The sequence below is a fragment of the Uloborus diversus genome, chromosome 2, assembly GCF_026930045.1.
Source record: "Uloborus diversus isolate 005 chromosome 2, Udiv.v.3.1, whole genome shotgun sequence".
NCBI lineage: Eukaryota > Metazoa > Arthropoda > Arachnida > Araneae > Uloboridae > Uloborus > Uloborus diversus.
Genome location: NC_072732.1, coordinates 215,790,941 through 215,817,101, shown reverse-complemented (window position 1 = coordinate 215,817,101; position 26,161 = coordinate 215,790,941). Strand labels below are relative to the sequence as shown.

At 35.2% G+C, this 26,161-nt stretch overlaps 1 protein-coding gene across 1 annotated transcript in view; it reads left to right on the top strand.

Annotated features, from left to right (window-relative positions):
* Positions 1-26,161, top strand: part of LOC129216801 (uncharacterized) — a gene marked incomplete at its 5' end in the record, with an annotated part of 111,578 nt that overhangs the window by 50,086 nt on the left and 35,331 nt on the right. Inside the window, 2 exons of the mRNA XM_054851016.1 lie at positions 15,331-15,510; positions 19,080-19,217. Of these exons, the coding sequence (XP_054706991.1) occupies positions 15,331-15,510; positions 19,080-19,217 (318 nt within the window). The remainder of the gene's footprint in view (positions 1-15,330; positions 15,511-19,079; positions 19,218-26,161) is intronic.

Here is a 26,161-nt window from a genome sequence, read left to right as displayed (position 1 = left end):
ATTGTAGAAAAAACTCCCGATTATCCGCGGGTAGGATTAACGGCAATGATTAACTAATTGGAGATAACTCCACGCATTTTAACTGAACGCTTTTCTAGTTAAAACCTGATTTTTCTATCTACACTACTGCTTTAGATCTTCACTGAAGATCTTCAGAACGGTAGTTGACCTCTATACGAGTTCTAACCTTGCCAAAAATTATGCCAAATATTTTGATTCTAGAGATTTAGTATTGGAGATTTTCTCCACCTCGACGCAGAAGGGATAAAATACACAGAGATCTACTGACTTACCAACAGGCAGCAGGGACTCCGCTTCTAGATCTCCGGATCCTTCTTCAGACCAAGGGTCATCAGAAGCCTGTTAAACAACACATTAAGTCACGTATTCAGAAACTACTGCAGTTTTATTGTCAAAAGAAGATGCAAGGGTAAAGTCAACTCTTATAAAACTGGTCAAAAATAATAAACATTTGTGCTAAACATGTTACGAAGAGTACTAATAGACAGAGTAACCCCTCCCCCCCAATATGGGCAATGATAATGAGTAAAATCACTCTAACACTATCACAGCTTCTCAAACACGTCTTTGAAACTCAGATACTGAACATAGCTACTAGAAAATGAAACGATTTTTTTTTCTTTTGCCGCTAAAACAGAAGTAAACGAGCTGATGTGTGCAACACATGACTTCCTTTTACTCCAATTTAATGTCATTTCCCCATTACTGGCAATTTTAATGTGATTCAATAGTTTACTTTCTAAATATCACCAACAAAGGCCAAATTGAAATCAAATTTAAAAAAAAAGAAAAAAATCGTCCAATTTGTTGCCAAGTTGGCGAAAAACCTTGGCGACCAAAAGACTGGCGATATATCGCCAAGTGTCCGCTAAATTATAACACCACTTGAGTTTACATCGAAATTAACAAAGATTTCCCCCCAAAAAGGGGCAAAAGACCCCTTTAGAAACACCCGAATGCAACCAAAAGGGGAGGTGCACAACTAGACCCCACTAGGAGTCTAAGTAATACATTTTAACTTTCTAGGACATACCGTTCTTGAATTATGCGACATACATACGCACATACGTACATACAGATGTCACGAGACAACTCGTTGTAATTAACTTGGGAATCGTCAAAATGGATATTTCGCGTGTTTATACGTTCTTAGGCACTTATCCACGTGTGGTCGAGTCGAAACAAAAACTCAACATTCATTCCGGGTGGAGTAAAATGGAAATTAAGGTCGATTTTTGAGTGAAAATTTTTTCGCGAATACAATACTTCCTTTTTTGTAAAAGGAAGTAAAAAACAGCTGAGTGCTATAAATCATAACAAAGTCTCATAGGACATAAAACTAAGTATATACCTGGTGTTCCTGTTCAGTACATATTGAATAACCGATGTGCATAGTTCGCTAATTTTCATTTGCATCACTAAATGCCTAGATGTACAACAAAAGTTCAATGTAAATGCATGTGATGAGGGTGCCATACTTGTACCCGTAGCAAATCGTTATGGCTCAAACGACGGGTATCTACAGTAAGTACCACATAAGGCTGAGCCGGCAGACAACATGCACGCTCCGACGAGTGTATTTATAAAGCTTTCAACACCACTTGTAATGAAAGGTGGTTCTTATTATAAATGCTGTTATGTAAACAGAGCCCGATCATCGTGACATTGGACATGGGGCATATTTCTATTTCAGGGCCCCCTAGGGCCCGACTAAGATTTTTGAAGACACTGGGCACGAAATTCATTTTGTACCCCCCCCCCCCCCTCCATTTCCGCTTTTTTTATATGTTGAACCAATAAAATATTTCGATACTCCCGTTTTTACGCAACCATGCTAAATTTGGTGGTACCACAATATAATATACATACATTTAAAAAGAAGAAGAGATATAGTAGTACACGATAAATGTGTAAAACGTAGTTAAACTTTGCCCGTTGCAGTAAACCGTAAATACCAAAATTATCCATGATATAACTTTTAATAGTAAATACAGACTAAATTTGGAGTGGTTTGCTGATTTGCAAAGAGATCACATTCTGAAGGGAAATTTTTATCAACAAATAGATTTTTTCCTTGTTTTCGCATTTGCATAACTTTTAATGATATCATTGTACTCTGGATTCTGAGTAAAATCATTATTTATATTTAATTAGCATGATAAATTAAGGGGATTTAAGGCCCCCCTGAAATCTGAGAGGAGGGACCTGTGCCCCACATGCCCCTACGGTAATCAGGCTCTGTAATGTAAAGCAATAAATATCGGTAATATAATGTGCGTATATACGCTGGAGATTATGAATAGATCACTCAGAGCGTGATTATTCTCTGCCGACCCGGATGAATATGGGGCGCACTGTAATTAACAGCCGCTTTGAAGTTATGAAGAAGAAAAAGTTACTTTTACTAAATCTTGCCTCTTGACTCCCGGCATCACCTAGACAGAAGAGAAAAGAAACCAAATTGTACGACTAGTATTTTCTATATATATAAAATTTGCATTGCAAGAAAATACTAGTCGTACAATTTGGTTTATTTTCTCTTCTGTCTAGGTGATGCCGGGAGTCAAGAGGCAAGATTTACTAAAAGTAACATATATATATAAAAGTATATATATTTATATATATACTTTTACTTTTATTATTATTTCTATTATTTAGTAAAAGTATATATATATATATATATATATATATATATATATATATATATATATATATATATATATATATATATATATATATATATATATATATATATATATATATATATATATATATATATATATATACACAGGAAGCAATTCATTCAAAATGAGTATTAAAACTAGCTAAAATACATTATGTGCACTTGTATGGTTAAATATTGCATTGATTCTTAAATTTTTCAAAGTAGCAATAAATTTCAGTCGTATATTTGCTTTTTTTTCATCTTGCATGATACTAAGTTTTTGTCGCATATTTCTTGATTTTCAACACATGAAATGCGCGTGCAGGGACATAAAAATGCCTGTGCGTAGTCTTATGTTTACCACACCAGTCATGGATGCGTTATATAACAGTTGAAAATAATAAATTTATATAAGATCTTAATTTTATTTCCCTTTAACCACCCTGCTTAAAATTGATTGCCTAACGAGAGGAAAAGGATAATCAAAAACTTAAAAGCTGATTGAAATTAAAACACATGTGCCTCCCCTATGCTTTCAACTGTTGATGATAATCTCAGTTATAACATGTAAATCTACAGTTACAGCAAACCTATTCTGTCAGCATTCGGAAGGCTACGCAGATCCTAATTACGGTGCCAGGCTTGGTTTACCCCAACTATAGATATATGAAATCAAGATTAAACTTTAAAACATTGTCATTTATTTAAGGGGGTCCGGACACATTTTGAAATTTTTTTAATTAAATACTTTAGAGTTTTGAAATTTTTTGCACTGATTCACGATCTATTTAATAAGCAAAATCATAAAAAAATAAAAAAAAAATTAAATTTAAATAAAACTTTTTTTTTAATTTAAATTTAATTTGTTTTTTTTTAAATGAGGTTTCTTTAAATTGCTATAACTCAAAATATTCTTGGTTAATTTTCAATTTTTTTCCAAAAATTATGCACAAATATCTAATCTTTAATTTTTATTCGGCGATTTTAAAAATATTGATTCAATAAAAAACAGAAAATATTTGGAAAAAAATTTCGAAAAATTCGAAGATACTTTTTTTTTCAATCATATGTTTTGCAATAAACATTTTTTTCAAATTTGCCGAATATAATTTAAAGTAAACTGTTTGAAAAAGATATGCTCCAAATTTCATTACTTTATTTCTATCGGTTCCTGACTTATAAGAGTTTGAATGCAAGAAATCGGGAAAAATTGCATCATGGAGAAAAACGCGTTTAAAGTTTTAAAGTTAAATACACATTAGTTAGGTGCATGCAACAAAAATAATTATATCTTTCGTTCTAATTAAGATAGAAACAAGGTTCAAACATCCTTTTAAGCAGAGAAAAACGGAGTAATTTTTCAAATGATTAAAAAAAAATTGCGAAAATTGACGATTTTTTGTGTCCCGGACGGTAGGTAAGGGCATTCTTGTCCTCCCCCTCATTGAAAAGTATCACTCGGGTGGACCCAGGACCAGAAAAACGTCTGTTTTGAGGAAAATCCCTACCTTTTTGTCTCTTTCATGTTGCTTGCGAAGAGAATTGACGTGAAAAGTCAGCTCCGAAATCCGCTTGCTGTGTTGTGTTTGCACCATGTTCAAATGCTGGGTGAATTCTTCCATTCTCCGGAGTTCATCTTGCAATTCACTATTTGACCGCAGGTCTTTCGATAACGAGTGAAGTTCCTCTTTTAGATATTGCAGCAATAACATCAACTCCGCTTCCATCTGAAAAAACATCCTTCATGGTTCAAAATACAGTCGAACTTCCATACATCGAAATTCCACATATCAAAATTTTCTATATATCGAAATCCCAGCAAATTTCTATGTTCATTACATAGAAAAATTGTTTCTATATATCGAAAAAATCTCTATATATCGAATTTTTTTTCGAGACATTTGTAGATTTTTTCCCCTTTTAGATTATTTGTCTCATAAAAAATAAAGGTTAGGGGAGAAAATTATGTTCACTGAAGGTTGCTACGAAACTCATAAGGAATCTGGGGTTGAGGGGTGTGTAGATAGGTGATTGTTTCGTTTTATAATTCTTAAATTTCCTCAAGTTTATTTCAAATATCTTAGTTGTAACCAGTAACATTGTAAAATCACTTTCAATTCATCTCTTTTGTCTGTTGATTATTGTTCCTAGTCGTTAAAGTTTCAGTAAAAATCATTCAAGTTAAGTAGATTATTTTTTTTACTTTTCTCTCGATTTGTCAAAACGAAAATCCCCTGATGTTGCGGATCAAGTTGAATTGCCGAAGAATGAAGATGTATGAAGGCGCAAAAATGTAATTTGTTATTTTTTTAATTATTAACTTTCATTTAATCCGATGCTTGTATAAATTAGAAATTTGGTTTCATACACGAAAATGAGCTTTAATTTTAATGTTTTAGGAGATTTTTGGGATAAAATAAGATTGTTTCTATATATCGAAATTTCTATATATCGAATTTTTTTCGGGCAATTTCCTACTTCGATATATGGAGGTCCGACTGTAGCTTAAATTGACAGTCAAGTCAGTAATACTCGTATAATGAGTTGAATAGGCTTTTCAATCCCGCGCCAAATTCAGTCCCGTGGGATTTAGGGATTGTAAGGAGCCAATCCCACGGGATCCCGTGGGATTGAGTTTATTATTCCAAAAAAATTAAACTTTTATGTTAAGTAGAAAAGTTGTGTTTTTTAGGAAGTACTGTTTTTGTTACTTGAATTAATAGTCTTCTTGAATTCAGTACTGTCTGACCATCGATTACATGGAAAGGCTAATATCCGGTTTATAGGCGGAAATGGACGTATCTCTTGGTTTATGGGGATGTTAGTTGGTTTGTTTCAGATGAGCACTTTTGCATCTCCATTATTTAGCCTTAGTTTTGTAAAAATGAAAATTTGCTCACAGCAACATTTTTTAAATCTAAAGTATATTCGATCTATATTTTCACGGCAAAAGTTAATTGATTTATTTATTCACAACAAAGTTTTGAGCTTACCATTTTGCTTCTACATTCCTGAACGAAATGAAAATATTTTATTTTATTTTTGTTGTTTCCATGTAACTACTTTTGTTTCCACTTATTTTATTTCTGAGAATGCAATAAATGAATAAGGCACTAGTGACATTAACGCGTGTATCAATATCCCATCGCTATTTTCCCATCTTCCCTGCTAGATTCATTCAGATGGAATCGTCTTTACTTGGCAGATTGCCAGATTACATACAATCCGTGGTCAAACAGTACAGCACTTGTAAAACACAAAGTCAGATCCTGATTAGCAATTATCGTTTTGTAAGCAAAAGCGTGCCGCTCGTATGGGATGGTAAAGGATTTTTGCTCTAAAAATAATGCCCTTGATGAAAACACAGGCTGTGGCTCCGCTGTAATTGGCTTCACTAAAATTAAATAATTGTGGACAGTTAGAGATATATCCGCAGTAACTTCATCACGTTCTGAATTAGATTTTTGAGCAATCACGATTGCTTATTGTTCTCATTTGACTGTTTTGAATTCCTATGATTTTATTTTCCCACCACCTCCCTCTGCCAGCACACCACCGTCGCGTCGACCGGCCTCACGATTTTGCTCCTCTTGCGAAAACCGTCTCCAGGTTGCGTCCATATCCTACACACAAACGCACACATACACACTCATGCCTGCGCACTGACACAAACACACACTCCTACACACACACATACACATATGCCTACCTACACACACACGAACGCCTACACACACGCACGCGTACACACACAGCACTGCATACACAACACGCACACACATGCATACATACACACACACGCATCCACACACATGCGCCTACACAAACACACACACAGGCGCCTACACAAACACACACGCGCATTCATACACACACACGCTCGTGATTGCGAAAAACATAATTTGAATTCAAGATGCCAAAAATTCAAATTATTTTTTTTTTTTTTTATGCTGGGTTTTTGCTCAAGAACTGCAAATTTCGGACAAAAACGATGTCTAATGGATATATGTTTTGCTGTATCCAATTTAACTTGCATTGATATTACCCTTGTTGCTTCATTAACGTTGGTCATTGTATCAGTAAATATGATTCATTACAGCAAAGGGTGAATACTGCTTGGTTTCACCAATTCGCAGTCTCATTAAAAGTGCTTGGCTGCTTGGATAACTTCACTAATTTTACCTCTCACTTTGAACAGGAATTCAAAAACATGCGCAGCTTGACTTACTGCACTGCCATGCGAGTCATCCTGTGTTTCATAGAAATTTCTGTCACCCCTTTTGAAGTCTTACCGAATATATAAATAATGTCAGATTTTTCATTGCTTTCTTCTTTGGAGTGCCCTTTTTGTAACTTAAAGGTTTTGAGTGCATTACTAACGCTTACATGCGTGCTCCAACTACTCCAGTGTGTTTGGAATATGTAATACAGTTTCTCTATTTTAACTAAAGTGAAATTTTACCAGATTTTAAAATTTAATGATGGTTTTCGAAAATGCTTATAAGTTTAACGCATTTTCTCAATTGCTGAACGTATGAAAACTGAAACCTCGAATGAGAATACCAATTAATTCACATGAAAATAGACTCCTTTTTTTGTGTGTGTTCATAAATGGTAAATCCATCATTGGTCATAAAAGACACAGTTTTTCTTGCTCTTCGAGGAAGAAGATGCAAACTGCAGATGATTCTTGTGAAAATAGCCGTTTTATGAGCGACAAAAGCTGGAAAACACTTGAATGGGAAAAAAAAATTTGCGAGATTGAGAGCAAAACCCCGCGGAATCAATACCGCTAAATATCCAGCGGGGATCGGGATTTCGGGATTCGAAACCATAGTGTTGAAACAAAAGTATTTTTATCTCTAAGTAGGAATTTGCGGATCTGGACGTCACATTAACCATGGGTGTCCATTAGGGTGGTTCAAAAAAAAAAAAAACTTTTTTCCAGCTAGAGGCCAGGACACCCCTATTTACTTCAGACTTACTAATACAGGGTGTCCGAGAAAGATTCGTACAATTTCGAAAATTTATTGAAAAAGAAACAATAGGGTTACAGCAAAACTAATTAGTACATTAGATAGAATAACTCAAAAAGTTTTTTTTCCTATAACTTAAGTTATGAGACCCTTTGTACCACGAACAATATCAAGACGATAATCCAATTCCATCCACGACAGTTTCAGCATGCTAACATCAACAGTAGCTACAGCTGTTTGGATGCTTATTGGATTTTGTTTCGATAAACCACGCAACATATTGAGCTTTCTTCACACGATTCGCCATTGAAATACCTAAAATACTTTAATATTCCTTTGCGTGACATGTAGCGCCATATATAGTCAGAAACATACTGCAGAAAAAAAACTTTTTGAGTTACTCTATCTGATGTACTAATTAGTTTCGCTGTAACCCTATTGTTTCTTTTTCAATACATTTTTGAAGTTGTACGGATCTTTCTCGGACACCTGTAGTATTACGATGTAAAAGTTTTATCTTCTTACTCAAATTTTAAGACGGTGCTCAATGACCCCTTCATTTAACATTCGCCGTAGCATAAAAAATGCCTCACATTTAGAAACAATTTCCCTAGCTGTTTTTTTTTATAAAAAATTATTATAGTGCAACGTGCATGCATATTACTAGTGTATATTATAATATGTGGCATTGTTTTGTCAGTTCAATGTATTTTTTAACTCCCCTCCCCACACATATGAAGTGTGGGGGTGGGAGTTGAGCGCCCTCTTTCAGTTGAAATAGGAAGCTTACATTCTTCCAGTTTCTTACTATCCACAAGCGTAAAAATATTGAAGGGTGTCCTGTTATCTAGAAGAAACTTTTTTTTTTTACATGTATTTTTCTACCACCCTAATGCCCACCTCGTAGAGGAAAGATGCATCCCTCCCCCCAAATATCACAAAGTCCTCCTCAAATCGGGAGTCCCCCCAAAGGAAAAATACCCTTCAGAACACCCCCTCCTAAAAATTTCAATGGCGCAGTCTGCGCCATGACCCCCCTCCCCCTAGGTCGGCACTCCTGCATTAGCTGAATACTTGGCAAGAAAAGGAAGCAGGATGCATCCCAAAGTTCAGCCAAAATGCAAATGAAATCAGAATTTAAAATTTTGGTATGTTCTCTTTCTTTAATGTATGGTCTAGATTATATGTATGACGTTTTTAGCTTAAGGGGTTACAATACCTCAAAAATGATGAAACGATCAAAAAAAATTTTTATCGTTTATTGCTTATTTCAAAAATAAAAACTATTCTGAACACAGGGAAAAAGTTTCATTGCTTTAGTTCAAATATTTAAAAAGTTATGAGTGGTTTTAGTCCATGCTCGCTATGTGTTCTTATGCAAAAGAAAAACTTTAAACTGCTTTTTCTCGATGATGGTATTTTTGTGTTTTCGTGTCATTAGAATCCCTAAGGATTTTTTTCTATTAAAGATACAGCTTTAAAGTAATACTTTTTGCAATTGGGATAACATCTTTGACAAAACTGTGCATTGTATAAGCATTTTATAAATTATTCCAATGTTTAGAGCATGCTAAACCTTTAAAATTTAATTTTTTTTAACTTTGATTTTTTACATAATTAATCACAGAAAATTTTCTAATAAACTCATAAGCAAATGAATGCACAGATTTTTAGAGATGATTATAGTGATCGTTTAGCAAAAAAAATTTTTAATTAGTGCAAAAATAAAAAAACCTTAGGGATTTCAAAAAATTGAAAATTTCTTCATATTTTTGAATTTTGAAAAAAAGTAGGCCATATTTTTAAATTTTGAAAATAAATTATTTATTAAGAAATAAGTATTAATGTTATGGTTTCAAAGAAATATAAAATTTACTTAAATTTGAAAAAAATGTTTGAAAGGTACTGTGACCCCTTAAAATGTTACTGAAACAGTGAGCTGCTTTTCGTTATAACCGTGCTTTTGAAATGTATAGTTGTGTGCAGAGGCAGTTTTTGTAGTTCGTAAAATTCTTCACAAGTTAGAAACTCGGCAGAACAAGTAAAATATCTTATACAGTCGGACCTCGATATAAGGTCACCCCCCGGGACTTCACGAAACTGACCTTATAAGCGGGTTGACCTTATAACCGATTCATATATATTCATTGATAAATAAACATTTAATTCATTAAATCTCTTCAAAATTCAATATGTTCAAAACTATCAGTTAATTAGGTTATAGTTAAATTGATTTGAACCAATTAAAATTTTTGGAACCAATAAGAAATTTTGAAATTATTTTTTAAAACTTTCATTTAGAGTAAAGCTGCATTCAAATCTCCCCAAGCAAACAACTGATGTGCAAGTTACCTTACTTAAAATTGTCATTAATACAGGACTAATGTGTTTTTTCTTTAATTTAAACAAAATAGTTTCTAATTATCTTCTGAAAAATTCTTCAGCTTCTCATGACTGGTAAAAGAGTGCAATATGTATGAGTGCCCGAATTACCGCTTCATATTTTAGTATCACTATCACTGTCGTAATGCTCACTTGCTACTGCATTCTGTGCACTACCTGCTAGGAAAAACGACTTTTCACTTTTTAAGGATCGTATATCGCGGTGAATTCTTGGAAGTGAATCTGTTAGGCACTGAAATCATGCAAAGAAATCTGACAAAAGTGACCTTATAAGCGATTAATGTATTATGACCTGACCATATATCCGATAATGCATGACATAGAATTCCTATTCAATGAGCCGGGACTTGAGAAAAGTGACCTTATATGCGGGGTGACCTTATAAGCGGGTGACCCTATATCGAGGTCTGACTGTACTTATGTTTGTGCATGAAGATGTTTTTTCATACAGGGCAGAGACTTCAGGGGTGCCCCGAACTTAAATTTTTAGGAGGGCAGAAAGTCTCTATTCGCCGAATGGAACTTCAAATTTTTCCAAATTGTGATAATTTTGCTAAATGGAGCGCGAAATTTTTCTAAATGATGATCATTTTACAGAATGGAACACCAAATTTCGCCGAATGATGATTTTTGCCGCATCTCCAGACAAAATTTTCCGAACAAGGAATTTTTTGGGAAGGTCACAGTGACCTTTCGTGACTTACGCTCGAGTACATCTGGATGTGATTGTGACAAAAATATAGTTCAGCTTTTACCGGTTGTCGTTTTATCCAAAAGTTCACTATTTGCATCGAAAAAGACGTTCCCTGAAATATCGAAACACGTGTATGAAGTAATCTGCTAATTTTGTGCGTCAAAACGTTGTTGATTACTAGTTACATTTCCGCACAAAGATATTTATTTCTAACATAGTTCATCGTTTTCATCGCACGTTATTGGATCTGATCTGCGTTATTAGGCTAACGTACCAAAGTGTTGTCAGTTTCTTACTCATTGCTTTTTTTTTTTAATTTTTTCAAAATAAATTCTACGTTTAATAAATTTTCATCCAAAAAAAAAAAAAAATTTCAATTTTGTCATCTTGAATTGAAATTATGTTTTCCGCAATCACGAGTGTGTGTGTGTGTGTATGTAGGCGTGTGTGTTTGTGTGTGTGGGGGGTATGTGTGATTGTGTATAGGCATGTGTGTTTGTGTCTGTGTGCAGGCATGAATGTGTGAATAGTTGTTTGTATGTGTGTAGGTGTGTGGTGGTGTGGGGGGGGGGGTATGTGTATGTGTGTGTAGGCAGATGTGTTTGTGTCTGTGTGCAGGCATGAGTGTGTGGGTAGCGGTGTGTAGGTGTGTGTTTGTGTATGTGTGTAGGTGTATGTATGTGTGTACGTGTGTGTATGTGTGTATAGGTGTATGTAGGTGTATGAATGTATATATGTGTGTGTGTAGGTGCGTGTATGTATGCGTGTAAGTGTAAGATATGGACGCAACCTGGAGACGGTTTTCGCTGGAGAAGCAGCATCGTGAGGCCGGCCGGCGGTGTTGCTGGCAGAGGGTGGTGGTGGTGGGAAAATAAAATCATAGGACATCAGAACAGTCAAATGAAAGCAATAAGCAATCGTGATTGCTCAAAAAAACAGTGATTTGCTGATTTCCCTGTGACGTCACTTGGAATAGATAAATCTGTGATAGCTATAGATCTGCAGAGTTTCAAGATGGTGTAATAATTTGCTTTTGAGAAATTATTCTTGAGCAAGAGGGGGCAGATGAAAATTTTCAGACGGGGTTTTGATTTATAAGGGGAAAAAAACGTTTGTTTTTGTAATGGCAATTGATTTGGTTTATGCCCCCTTCAGGCTCGGGACCAGGCTAACAGGTAACCCTTCTCTCCCCCCCCCCCTCCCGTGCACGGCGCTGTCAATAAGATGGACAGTTATTTGAAGAACATTTATTTCGTGGATTCAGATTTAAGTTCTAAATTCTTTTAGGCGGTGTATGCCATTTTTATTTGACACTGTGGTTATTAATTGGCTAAAAAAATATACAGATTCTTTTTATTATTATTTTTTTATGATTAAATGCTTTTAGAATGTCACCATCCCTTATACTCCGTTGTGTTTTGATGTAAATGTGTGCGTCACATAAAGCAGAGAACAACCAACTCACCTGAGGGGAGACTTCTTCATAAGACCGCTTCCTTCTTACTTCACTAGTCAAGGCCACCAATGAGCCTTTCCAGGGCAATGCCGGGGCACGAAGGGGCGATGGGGGTTGGGCCCCACTCTTCGACAACAACAACAACAACGACAACATCACAAGCGGAAGCAACCTCGCGAACATTCCGTTACACCTGGGAGGAAAAGGAAGGATTGCGATGAGACGATTCCCGTCTGCTCTCACATCTCACGGAGGGGGGTTTCCTCAGACGAATCAATGACGACCACCCCACCCCCTCTCCCTACTCGTGTTTTCTACACCACTTCGCCGATGCGCCGTTCGAATCATTATAGTCGGTCGATTTCGTTCGATAAATAAACAAACACACATATATGTATGTACGAATGTATTTGTATATGAGTGTGTGTGTGTATATATGTCTGTATGTATGAATGTATGTGCACATGTGTGTATGTATTTATATATGCATGTGCGCGTGTGTATATAAAAGGTGTTTTACAACAAACACAGATGGTTGTGTTTTATAATAACTCCTCATATTATCTCCTTCCACTTTTTTATAGATTCAATGAACAATTACTTCCAAAGTGAACTTTTACGTTCAACAACCGTAAAACCAACAGAATATTACCGTTAAAATACTTCATGTTAAAAAAAAATATTTCTATTTGTTTTTACTTTTTCATATAACCTCTCCCCTCATCCTCTCTTCTCTTTAACCAAAACGAGTTATTATTTTCTTAATTTTTAATTACTATCGTTAATAAAATGCCTAAATTATAATACCGTTATCTTTTCCTACCAAAAACAGTGATGCATTCAAAATGTTTTCTGCATAAGCTTTGAAACATAATTTTTCAAAAACATCAATTTTTTACTTTTGTTTAATTTTTGCACTTATTAAAAACTAGTTGAATTTTTCAAGACATAAAATGTAATACGGTAAATATATTTAGTTATTGTCTTTGGGAACTGTATGTGTATTGTCCAAACACTTTGGGTGAAGAACATTGAGAAAATATGCTTTGCAAATTAAAGCAATGAGCACTTCTTAACTATGTTGAAGACTCTGAAATATGATCAAATGCTCTAATTACATGTTTTAATCATTTCCAGTACCGAATTCAATGTGAAAAATGTCCAAAACGTAGAATATCATAAATCAAAACAAAACTTAAAAAAAAAAATAATGATAAATAAAAAAATACACAACTGTATTCAAAAACGCACACAATACGGGGGAGGATCTGTAGTAAGGGTGCCATTTCTCTCTCCGAAGGTTCCTTTTTTCACTCTGGCTGTCTATTTTTTAAAAGGTGCCTGTTTTTCACCCTATTTAGAGGTGCCATTTCGGCTCCGTATTGGGTGCCGCTGGTGAACAAGCGTTTCTCCCCTGAAAGGTGCCGAATGCATCCTGTAGTTTTAACAGTGTATGCATATTTCATATTAGGGGGGGGGGGCATCACTTACCCCAGTGGCCCACTTACCCCAACCAACCCAACTTTCGGACATAAATGACAATGCAAACTGTGAAGAGAAAAATAATAAAACAATTATGTATTTCCCACCCTCTTTCTGTTTGTATTCCCCCGAGAAGAAGAAGAAAAATAATTCTACTCACCCTAATAAGGAAATTCTTCTTAAAGGATTGCTCTTTTCCCACATGGGAGTACGTAACCTTATCATTCTCCTTCAGTGTCTGGGCCCAGAAGGGTAAATCGGGCCGAAGTCCGAAAGTGAAAGTCCCGGTATTTGGAAGGAAACGATAAAAGGATCTAGTGTCAAAGGGCAGACGGAAGCGACAATTGTTTTGACAAACAATTGATATACTTTCTGTTTCTGTCAGAAATTTTTAAGCATTCTTAAACATATTTTGATGGTCATTGATAGTTTTGTATGTATGAAGTGGAGAAGGTGTAGACTGGAAGAAGGCTTGGTAGCAAAAAAATATAGGATATGAGGTTAGAGCAAGGGCGTACACAAGGGGGATGTTTCAGGAAGTCGTCCCCCCTATCACCCTTTGATTTTCTTTTGCGAGTGTCTATAATCCTGTTTATAGAGTAGCCATCTCAGCACATGCTCTGGTAACTCAACAGCAGAGTCAAAAATGCTTTCGTTATTTGTGTTTCATGATTCTTCATGACTACGTAACATGTAACGCGTTAGTACTTTCGATGCAGCGTGGTTCCATCTTATCTTTTAGTTGTAAAATATAGTTTTAAAATTATATTGTAAAAATGTATAATGAAACCATAAAACAAAGCGTCTTTTTTAAAAATTGTACGTGAAGCTGAAAAGCAAACTATTCTGGGCAGTGAAAGAAGATTCTCGGTCTACCACAAATGATTTGTCTTTTTTTTTTTTTTTGAATAATGAAAAAAATAAAATGTTGAGTTATTGTTCTTTCTGGCAAATTAGTTAAGTATTTCTAATTAATATATTTTTTTTTTGGTTGATTAATGCTTGCAAATTGGATTCGCTTTGCGGCCCCTACACAAACTTCCATTACGTAAAAGCGGTCACTTCGTAAACTTCATATCTTAAAATTAAACTTTTCACAAAATTTTATTTGCAAAAACAGTTTTTTCATCTCTTTCAAACTCGACCAGTTGGTCTGAAAGCAAAATATCAGAGAGAGAAAAAGAAAAAAAGAAAAAAAAAAAACAGCTTCCTAGTCATTCCCAGTGACGTCGTTTAGAACACATGGATTTCAGATTAGATTTGTGATAGCTAAAATGCTGTTTACGAAGTAACAGGACTTGTTTTCACAAAAATATATATATATATATATATATATATATATATATATATATATATATATATATATATATATATATATATATATATATATAAATGAAAAAAGCTCAATAAATCGTTCTTTTTTCGCAAAAAGAAAAAGAGTTCACAAAAATCTCATTTTTTGCTCCACAAAATACGGATCTAAAAACAAAAACCTAAATACATTATTTGTGTCTCTTTTTTTTTTTTTTTCTTTGGAAAGTTGACTCTGTTGCGTAAATGCTTATTTTCTGCAAAAATAGATTTTTTTTTCGCTTTTGAGCATAGTAGCAATCACAGGTTTTATATGTTTCAGACGCTGTTGCGGATTTGGGACTGCTTCCTGCTGGAGGGTCCGAAGGTGCTGTTCCGCTTCAGTTTGGGCATACTAAAGTTGCAAGAAGAAGCCATCCTTGCTAGGCACGATACCGTCTCCATCATGCGCCAACTTAAGGCAGCTGCTAAGCTCTGCTTCGACGTAGACGGGCTTGTTTCGGTAAGTGCCACCACGCGTTCTTAAAACCAACGTTCGCAAAACCAACGCCTTCTTAATACTAAATGCCTAACGCTTTATCGCTTTTAACATAGAGTAAAAGTGATCCCAATAAATAAATGTCGGTACTCTTGCTACTGCCACCTATCGAAGGTCAAAAGCATTAGAAAGAAGAACGCGAAGAACACAATTTGGTCGTTTCCAAAATTTTAAAAGTTTTTTTCTGAAAGAGCATGCTTAAAAATGTAGGATCTGACCATTTTTTAAATAATTTGAATAAGTTTAATATTTTTTAAAAATTATTTTAATCGGTGCACTTTTATTGCTTACGTTTCTGCCGACGACATCACAAATGATGGAATGCCATTCACAGAACGCAACATTTAGTTCGCATCTTTACTCACGTGTTGGCAACGAGATGGTTGATAGCAAGCGTAGAGCGCAATATTTAATTCGCTTCTTGATTATCATGACGTGGAAACACAAATGCGCCAAAGTGCATCATTTGTGACGTCGTAAAAGCCACGCCTTTTTTTCAAAGTCGGACATTGAAAAAAAATAATTAAGAATTAAGTGTTGGGAAAATGAAGTTTTTTTTCGTTCCATGTTATTATTTTTTTCTCATTCTATCACTTTCAGTGACTAAAGAAGTACTTTCGACTGGAGGAAACAACCCCATTGGTTAACTTCTGAATTTAAATTTTGAAATTAACCAATTAACACTTTGATTTGGATTGTTTGGAACCATCGTCATAACAACGCCATCCATGTATTGCCGCCACGTAGCGCTGGTAATGTACCGGTGGAGGATAATTTTTTGAAGCAAATGTGATATGCATTTAGTATTAAGGAGGCATTGCGCAAAACCCGGTTTGACAAAGTCTTAATGAGAAATCGAATATCTTAAATTAGTTCAAAGTACTGATAAAAAAAGAAACTGGAATCAGCTACCGTTTAAAGGACTACCTTTCCGAAACCGGAAATGTGGTAAAAGACATGAAGACACAATTACAGTCAGCAAACCTCCTTAAAAATCGTAATGGTCAACGGACGTGATGGGAGCTTGTAAAAATGAGCGAAAAATTTTAACCTCTTTGTTAACATGAAAAAACAGTTCGTAGAAAAGCAAAAACGAACAAAAGAGCAGATAAAAGTGGAAAAGAGACGATTAAATGTAGTGGAAAAGAGACTTTTCTCTTTCCTGTTCTGAGAAAAAGGCTTCTGTCATTAGCCCATAAACGACTGCTAGCTAGTTTGAGAAACTTTTATTATTTTCAGGAGGACTTCTGTTTTCGTTGAAGTATTATTTCGCAAACAGATCGTTATGATGTTAGATTTTAAGAATTTATCTGTCCTTTCTCCTATTGAGTTTCTCAAGGGGTCGGACTCTTTGTAGAAAATGTTAGTCCTACAGTCAAGCCCGCTTATTAGAATATCGGTTAAGAAAATATCCCGCTTAATGTAATACACTTTCAATGCAGCAATCCGTTGCTATCTATTATTTTAATCCAGTTTAATGGAATATCCCGCTGATTAGAATAGGTTTTCGTGGAAAATTGGCTATTCTATTAAGCGCGCTCAACTGTATTTGGATTGATCATTTTGAGAGTTAACGTTTGCTTTATCCGACAAGTTAACCGTTCATTGATTAAGAGACACATGATGAAAAACAAAGCTGTTGAAGGAAACACCCTATTTGGCTGTTGTGGTTGAAATTATGGAGATATCTTATGAGATCTTGTAAAATTTCGATTGTGCCCATAGTTTATAAAATATTATTAAACACGGACACGACGTTATCGTCGGCATGTTTTTTAAATCAATTTTGAATTAATTATGCTTTGAAAAGAAAACGTATGTCAAATGAAAAGGTAATGTAGTTTCAATATTAAACGCTATCTTAATTGGGTGGCAACAGGTAGGGAAATGCGGCATTCAGTACCGGATATATTATTCTAATAGTGTATTAGTAGAGTCGCGCTAACTTGATACTCCATAATCCACGCGAATCCAGGATAATGCTTCAAACTACCTTGCTCACTCGTGCGCTTCTGTTAAGATGTTAGCAAGATGTGAACAGTCTATTTTATTAAGCAGTCAGTTACCTCGCTTAAGTTGGGAGTAATGCAGTTCTACATGCTCCCTAGTGTGATAAATTTATTTCAGCTACCAGTTTGTTGGCGCTCTCAGCTTCAATGAGATGACATCTGCCTCTAGCTCTGTTTTTAATAACTCAAGACTCGTTTATCCAACCCATCTTGATCAGGATTAAATTTGTAAACGTAAAAAATGAATATACTTACTTAAACAATAATTTTAAACAATGATTGCCAGAACGAAACTATAAATACGTCAAATATTCGTTTTTTTGTTTTTTTGTTTGTTTGTTTTTATTTTGGTCGAACGTACAACTCCTGCATAAGTGGTGCAATAATTCGGAGTCATCCAATAAACAGTATGGCGTACTTGGAGCGTAAGTACGACACCACTACAACTGAACCATAGATGTTAAAGTATCTACGAGAAGCAGTACTTCGTACTTTTGTTACAAAGCATTGGTTTCTTTTTTTTTTTTTTTTGCAATAAAATATAAATCTGCTTATTTTTCTTTGCTTATTATCTGAATTACCTTGGTCCCAAGACAGTCCGGATAAGCGAGGTTCTAATGCAAATCAATAAAGTGACCGTCTGGCATAATTGATGCTTACATAAATCTTTGTAATCGAAAAACCTGTCGCCAATCATTGTTAACAACACGAAATTTTTCAAGCAGGTATCAATGGTGTGTATCACAAGAGCCTCTATAAATATTTTCTTTATCCTTATATAAATAATAGCCAATGATCGAGTAACGCGCAAGATTCAACAAGGAACTCGCGCCACGGCATGATCATTTGATAATATGTTTTGGTAATGTTTAACATGCAGGGTAAGGCTTGATTGTGACAAGGCTGAGCTCGATCTGGTCACTTAACAGTTTTACTGGTAAGACCGCGTCATTTCAGGTGAATGAAGAAACGAAAGAATGGTGTACCTACTGGAGTTAAGAGTTCATCCACTGGAGTTAGGGTTACAATTTCAACTATCAAACTATTACTAAACAGCAATGGCTTCGTTCAAATATAGAAGCAATGTAAACCCGCCATACCTTTACGGTAGATTTTCCAGTTAATAATATTTATAAGCTCAATTACGGATACCTATTATAAATATCATTTTCAACACTTAACGTCTCTAAAATGATTTGAGGCGATGAAAAGAGAAGAGACGTAGCTGGACTTTTTAATGCTTTGAATTAAAACGCTCGAGAAGTTCAAGTTATTTATAGTCTTTTTGTTAGTTTATTTATGCAGTATAGAAGTACCATTCAGGGATACCATTACCACTTCTTACTCCAAAAACATCTAACAGTTTTTACTACTATTTGTGATCTTCAAATTTTAAGCTTTGGCGCTTACAGCCCTTTGCTTCTATTTGCTTCAGTTCACTTTTCAATTTCTTCCCCCGCTCAATTCCCATGCTGCAATGAATGACGTTTTACTTTTCAAATGTCTTTTCCATTTCTTCTCCAGGCGGCATTCGAAGAGTTGGAGCCTTTCCCCCGTCGTGAGGCGCTGTGGTCGCGCAGAGAGTCCTTCCGGAAAGTGCTGACGGAACGGGCCAGGAAAAAGGAAAGAGAGTTGCAGGCCCTCAGGGAGAGGGAGAGAATGGTGAGTCCTGTCCTGTCGCACCTCCTTTTCCCCCACGATTTGGAGAAAGCGAAAACAATATGTTCGAGACAGAGGAATTAATGCAGTCATTTTCGAAACATTGTGAACTCACTCAGGATAATTTATATCCAAAATTTCTAAATTTTTAACTGTATCTTTTATATTTTAAAAGTATTTCTTTATCCATTGGCATCAGTTGATAAAAAAGTCCTAAAGTATGGCATTATTATCTAAAATTTAGAAACTAATCATTTAATTTCGTTAAAAATAAAGCACTTCATGCTTCAAAAAACTGTGAAAGTCAGAAATCGTTGCAGTATTGTAATTATTTTCTTTCCCGAAGTAAAGGAAGTATTATATTTACGAAAAAATTTTGACTGAAAAATATGCCTTAATTTCCATTTTGCTCGCTCCCGAATGAACGTTGAATTTTTTTTCAACCCGACCACATGTGGATATGTCTGAGACCGTATAGACACCCGAAATATCCATTTTGACGATCCCCGAATTAATTACAACGAGTTTTCTCATGACGTCTGTAGGTACGCATGTATGTGCGTATGGACGTATGTGTGTATTGGCGTTTGTATCTCGTATAACTCAAAAACGGTATGTCCTAGAAAGTCGAAATTTGGTACGTAGACTTAAGAGCCTAGTGTAATAAAAACTCAAGTAATGTTTTAATTTGGCAAAAACTTGGCGACACATTGCCAAGCTTTTCGTGGCAACAAAAAATTTGGCATTTTTTTCTTTTTAATTTGGTTTCATTTTGGTCAATACTGGCGATATTTATAGAGTTAAGCACTGAAATACATTAAAATCTCCAATGTTGGGAAAATTAATCTGTAAAAACGTTTTTTTTTTCTTAAATTTGCAATAAACTTGAGGCAAACATATTTCAAGTGTTTCTTTGCTTACTCCAAAGCACTACTATTATCATTAAATAGGCGTAAAAGGAAGTCATGTGATGCACACATCAGCTCGTTTTTTCACATGCTGTATTACTGGTCTGCATAGTTTATTAAATGTATTTCAGGGGCAGCAAATCTTCCTGAATTAATAACACTTTTTTTTTGAATTTCCATACTCAGAATTAAATTATTGTGCTTCACTTCACTTATAATCCTTGGTACCATTCGTACCTTCCATTTCCAGCTTTTCCGTATGAAATGTTAAATTTGAATTCTAAAGAAAAAACTAGTATTTACAATGAAAAGACTTTTTATGGCCTAGACTTCTGCACAGATGGCAAAACCAAGGGTCATTTTTTAAGCTTTTCAAATCCCCAGCTGATCTTTAAATTAGGAAAAATGACTATTTCATCAACTCGACGTTAAATCCCGGTTATCACAAATTTGCCATTTCAACTGCGATTGCTCGCGGACTTAACTGATTTCAAAAATCTTGCTCAAATTAATTACAAACATTTTAAATTTGGTAATAAATATGAGATAGCAACAGATAAAAATTAGAAATCATAAAGTTTTCTCTGATTTAGTTTTTAGGTCTCGGTAAAGATTGAATTTTTCGTCTTAATTATTAATGGATTCGGGGTCGGCTTTGTCTGTCCTTTTTTCAGGACCAAATTTATAACCTCAGAAGAGCGTACTAGAATTGCAGCATCACTTGTAATACAAAGCCGAACCCTCAACCTAAATAAAAATGTATAATACTAAGTTGTTTACGCCTAACGTAAAATATCCGCAAAAAGCGGATTTCTGTACTTATATTCCAATCATTTTCGAAGTACACAGCGTGTTTTACATTTATGTTAAATACTTCCAAACTGATAAATTTTGAAGTGTCATTTTTCTCTTAAGATTATCAGTTATTCATATCCGCAGTTTCATATAATATATCACGAAATCACTGTGAAAATATTCTAATCGCTTTCATTAATTTATCGGGACTCTAGCTCAGCCTAAATAGAACAGTAAAATTAGGCCAAAAAATGGCCAAACCCAAACATCCAAAAAAAAAAAGGCGAAACCTGTTGCAAATTACTTCTGACCCTTCCAACAAGAAGGGGTAAAAAGTCCCAGCACTTTGCGCGTCGGGTTTTGGGGGGAAAGGGGGGGGATGAAATAATCTTCTATTTAAATAAAAATAATTTCTATTACTTAAAAAAAATTCTCAAACTTCGCAGAAACCACTCTATAATAGTAAAATAATAAACTCTCACAGAAAAAAATTCTAATTAGCAGGGGTGGACAGGCGAAGGGGGGGGATTGGGGGGGGGTCCACGGAGCAGCTTTGCGTCATTTGAATTTTTAAGGCAGTTTTTTCAAGGATTATTTCTTTCTTTTTTGAGGGCTTTCATTCTCGATGGGTACTCCGTCGCACTTAAGGGGTGCGCCATCGCTATTTTTTTGGGGGGGGGGGAAGGGGGAGGACCCTGAATTTAAATTCTGAAATCAACTATTGCAGTGAAGTTCACGAAAAAATTTCCCTGATTTAAACTTTTCCGAAGTACAAAATGTCACACAATGATATGGTAATATCAGACTAATAATTCTAAAAGATCTAAGCGAGCTCAGTAACCAAATTATTTGTGACTGGAGTTATTAAACTGTTTGGAGCGCTGGAAAACCAAATTCCTGTGCAGCATAAAAAAAGTCCAAATTGACCAAAGTTTCCCTACTTCTTCTTGATTAACATACTTCAACTTTTCTACAATCTTTTGCCATCACCGTAAGGGGGGACAAACCGAAATTGCGAATAGTGAGATGGGCAATGCTGCAATTCTGCACCCTCTAAGTCGGTGGGGTTCTCATTTGCAAACACCGAGCTATCTCTATTTTACGCAACTGGTTATGCGAATTATGCTAAATCTGCGAACATATACTTGCAACATTATCTGAAACTTTTGAGTACATTATGCGATAAAAAAAAAATTTGATCACATTAAACATCAGCTAAAACATCAGCTATCCAGCGATCTAACGCAGTGACAAATTCAGGTGGTCTAGAACCTGTAGTGATTCAACGATGGAACAAGTCTTGCTGAGAGCAATGAGCAATACAACAATAGAATGCTAAATATTTACACCTTTTTGTCTCTCAATTTGGAAATTACAATCTGTTTCTAAAGCATCCAGAAGTTTCTTCCCTCTCAAGTTGGTAGTAGTATTGCTCGCTGATGATAAAGTGAGTTGCGATGAGACCTTTAACGTTCGTGTAGTAACATCAAAGGATATTGATGGCAAACAATTTTGTGGCATTTCTTTATAAAGGAGGTAAGCAGCTATGTCTTCAGCTTCTGTTATGAGAGTAGTTATTATCTGTAAAGATGTGTAAGCCCAAACCATCTTATACACCGAATGGTATGAACAGTAAAGATGGAATAACAAATTGCTAAAAACTTCTGGTACGAGTTATGCGCTGATCCTCCACCAGTATTCGATGAATCTGGTTTCAGAAGGAAAGAAATACTGTATCGTTAAAGTGCTATTATCTGAAGCAAAAGGTTCATCTCTCATCACAGAACGAACAGCTGGTGTCATATATGAGGCAGTGAGAAGCAAAGGGATGTAAGTGGACATTTTCAAGTTTTGAATAAAACACGTTTAAAGATAACATCCTAGGTAGGCTTTCATTGATTTTCTTTTCTAAATCATGCTGTATAGAAGCAACTACCACGTCTACTAGTACCATCTCTTGCCCCAAGATAGAGGAGAGGTTCACTAACCATTTGTACTGGTTATCTCCAAATTTTTAATTTTGTCACTGACATCCCTTTGCTTCTCACTGCATCATATGTAATAGATGGAAGATACCTGCTTGATCATATTTTTGGTTCTGTAAGCTTCAAGGAAATATGCCAGTAATGCAGTGTATAGGTCACTTGTAAGTATGGGAAAGCTAGTGTCATTTTTGATGGGTGCAAAGAAAGCACCACAGAAATATAACCTGCGTCTTATTACAACAGTCAAGCTCTAGAAGACTTTCTGCGCCTCAAATCTTGTGCTTGCTCTGAGGGGTTCATTGGATATAGTGAGTGTTTGAAAAGACTGAAAGTGGACTGAAGTGTGCAACTATATGCACAAACTGTGCTAGACATAACTGCAACAATAACGATTATGCTGAGAATCTAGATTACAAAAAACATTTTGATAACGAAGACTTTTTGTTACAAGCTTAGGAGAAATCATTTGAAAGCAAAAAACAGTTCAGCGTAATTTTTCTGGCCATTGAATCAAATGTGCACCATCAGAGGGGGTGGGAGGGAAGGATAATATTTTAGTATACTAGCTGCGTCGCCCGGCTTTGCACGGTCCACCTCGAAAATAAAAATTATGTCAAGTGACGGGAGTTCAACACTCAGGCTTGAACCAAAAAAAAAAAAGTCAGTGAAATTTTGTGGCAGATTGCGGAAAACCCCCATAAAGTAAACATTTTAAATCCCCTGATTACAGGAAAAGCCTCAAAACAAAAACAAGAATTTTACCTGAGCAAAAAAAATGGCAACAGATCTTTCATCTCAATGATTTTCTTCACGCTCACATACATTTTAATAAAAGCATTGTTGCGGAAAGTTGAGATGAAGCACTGAATAATAATTTAAATGGAGGAAAGCCTTCGAAAAATAGGGATTTGATTTTGAAATCTAAGAGTCATAATTAATAGTTTTTAATTGATATCTCCGCTAATTATTATCGGAGAATTATGTTAAATAGCTAAACATGAAGACGGGAAGATGACGAATCCATCGATACCTGGTTCGATGGTCAGTTCACTGTCGTTCGGGAGAAGAAGCTTGGACATAGATAGATAGATACTCAGATTTTATATGTATAAGACTAACTGCGTGCCCGGCGTTGCACGGGCTACCTAAAAAATGTAAGAGCAGTCCAGTTGATGCTTTTGTAGTACACTGACACTAGTTTCTAACGCGTTAAGGAATAAATAAATGCGCGTAAAGCAAGGTTTGCAAAACACCAGTAAAACATATTTTTGCCAAAACACCTCATCAACGTTAATAATCGTTATCAATGATACAAGTTATGAGTACATTTTCAGTCAGCACAAAAGGGGAAAATATATGCATTATCAACTATAATCTTTACTCACGTTAAACTGAATTACATCTGATAGACTATATCGGAAATATTTATGCACAATAACAATCCGCGTTTTACATAAAATAGTCTACTACCCGGCGTTGCCCGGGTGTTTATTAATGCAACATACCACTCAGATAAATATTTGGATGGATTCTATCCACATGGTCGTACAAGAATTACATCAATCCGTTTTCCAGGTACAAACCCTCAAAGAACTCAAATAACTTGTAAATCACTCATTTACTTTACGACGTGCACGGTCCTCCTCGAAAATGAAAGTTATGTCATGTGACGCGTATTTAACAATCAGGCTTGAACAAAAAAAAAAAAAAAAAACAGCAAAATTTTGCTGCAGATTACGGCAAAATAATCGAAAAGTAAACAACTTAAACACCCTGATTACAGGAAAAGCCTTAAAACAAAAAAAAGAATTTTACCTGTTCATATTCGAGAAAAAGAAATGGCAACAGATCTTTCATCTCAATGATTTTCTTCACGCTGTAAATTTTAATAAAAGCGTTCATCCGGAAAGTTGAGATGAAGCACTGAATAATAATTTGAATGGAGGAAAGCCTTCGAAAAATAGTGATTTGATTTTGAAATCTAAGAGTCATAATTAAAAGTTTTTAATTGATATCTCCGCTAATTATTATCGGAGAATTATGTTAAATAGCCAAACATGAAGACGGGAGGATTACGAATCCATCGATACCTGGTTCGATGGTCAGTTCACTGTCGTTCGGGAGAAGAAGCTTGGACATAGATAGATAGATAGATAGATAGATAGATACTCAGATTTTATATGTATAAGACTAGCTGCGTGCCCGGCGTTGCACGGGCTACCTTAAAAAATGTAAGAGCAGTCCAGTTGATGCTTTTGTAGTACACTGACACTAGTTTCTAACGCGTTAAGGAATAAATAAATGCGCGTAAAGCAAGGTTTGCAAAACACCAGTAAAACATATTTTTGCCAAAACACCTCATCAACGTTAATAATCGTTATCAATGATACAAGTTATGAGTACATTTTCAGTCAGCACAAAAGGGGAAAATATATGCATTATCAACTATAATCTTTACTCACGTTAAACTGAATTACATCTGATAGACTATATCGGAAATATTTATGCACAATAACAATCCGCTTTTTACATAAAATAGTCTACTACCCGGCGTTGCCCGGGTGTTTATTAATGCAACATACCACTCAGATAAATATTTGGATGGATTTTATCCACATGGTCGTACAAGAATTACATCAATCCGTTTTCCAGGTACAAACCCTCAAAGAACTCAAATAACTTGTAAATCACTCATTTACTTTACGACGTGCACGGTCCTCCTCGAAAATGAAAGTTATGTCAAGTGACGTGAGTTCAACACTCAGGCTTGAACCAAAAAAAGAAAAAGAAAAAGTCAATGAAATTTTGCGGCAGATTGCGGAAAAACCATAAAAAGTAAGCATTTTAAATCCCCTGATTACAGGAAAAGCCTCAAAACAAAAACAAGAATTTTACCTGTTCATATTCGAGAAAAAAAAATGGCAACGGATCTTTCATCTCAATGATTTTCTTCACGCTATAAATTTTAATAAAAGCGTTCATCCGGAAAGTTGAGTTGAAGCACTGAATAATAATTTGAATGGAGGAAAGCCTTCGAAAAATAGTGATTTGATTTTGAAATCTAAGAGTCATAATTAAAAGTTTTTAATTGATATCTCCGCTAATTATTATCGGAGGATTATGTTAAGTAGCCAAACATGAAGACGGGAGGATTACGAATCCATCGATACCTGGTTCGATGGTCAGTTCACTGTCGTTCGGGAGAAGAAGCTTGGACATAGATAGATAGATAGATAGATAGATAGATACTCAGATTTTA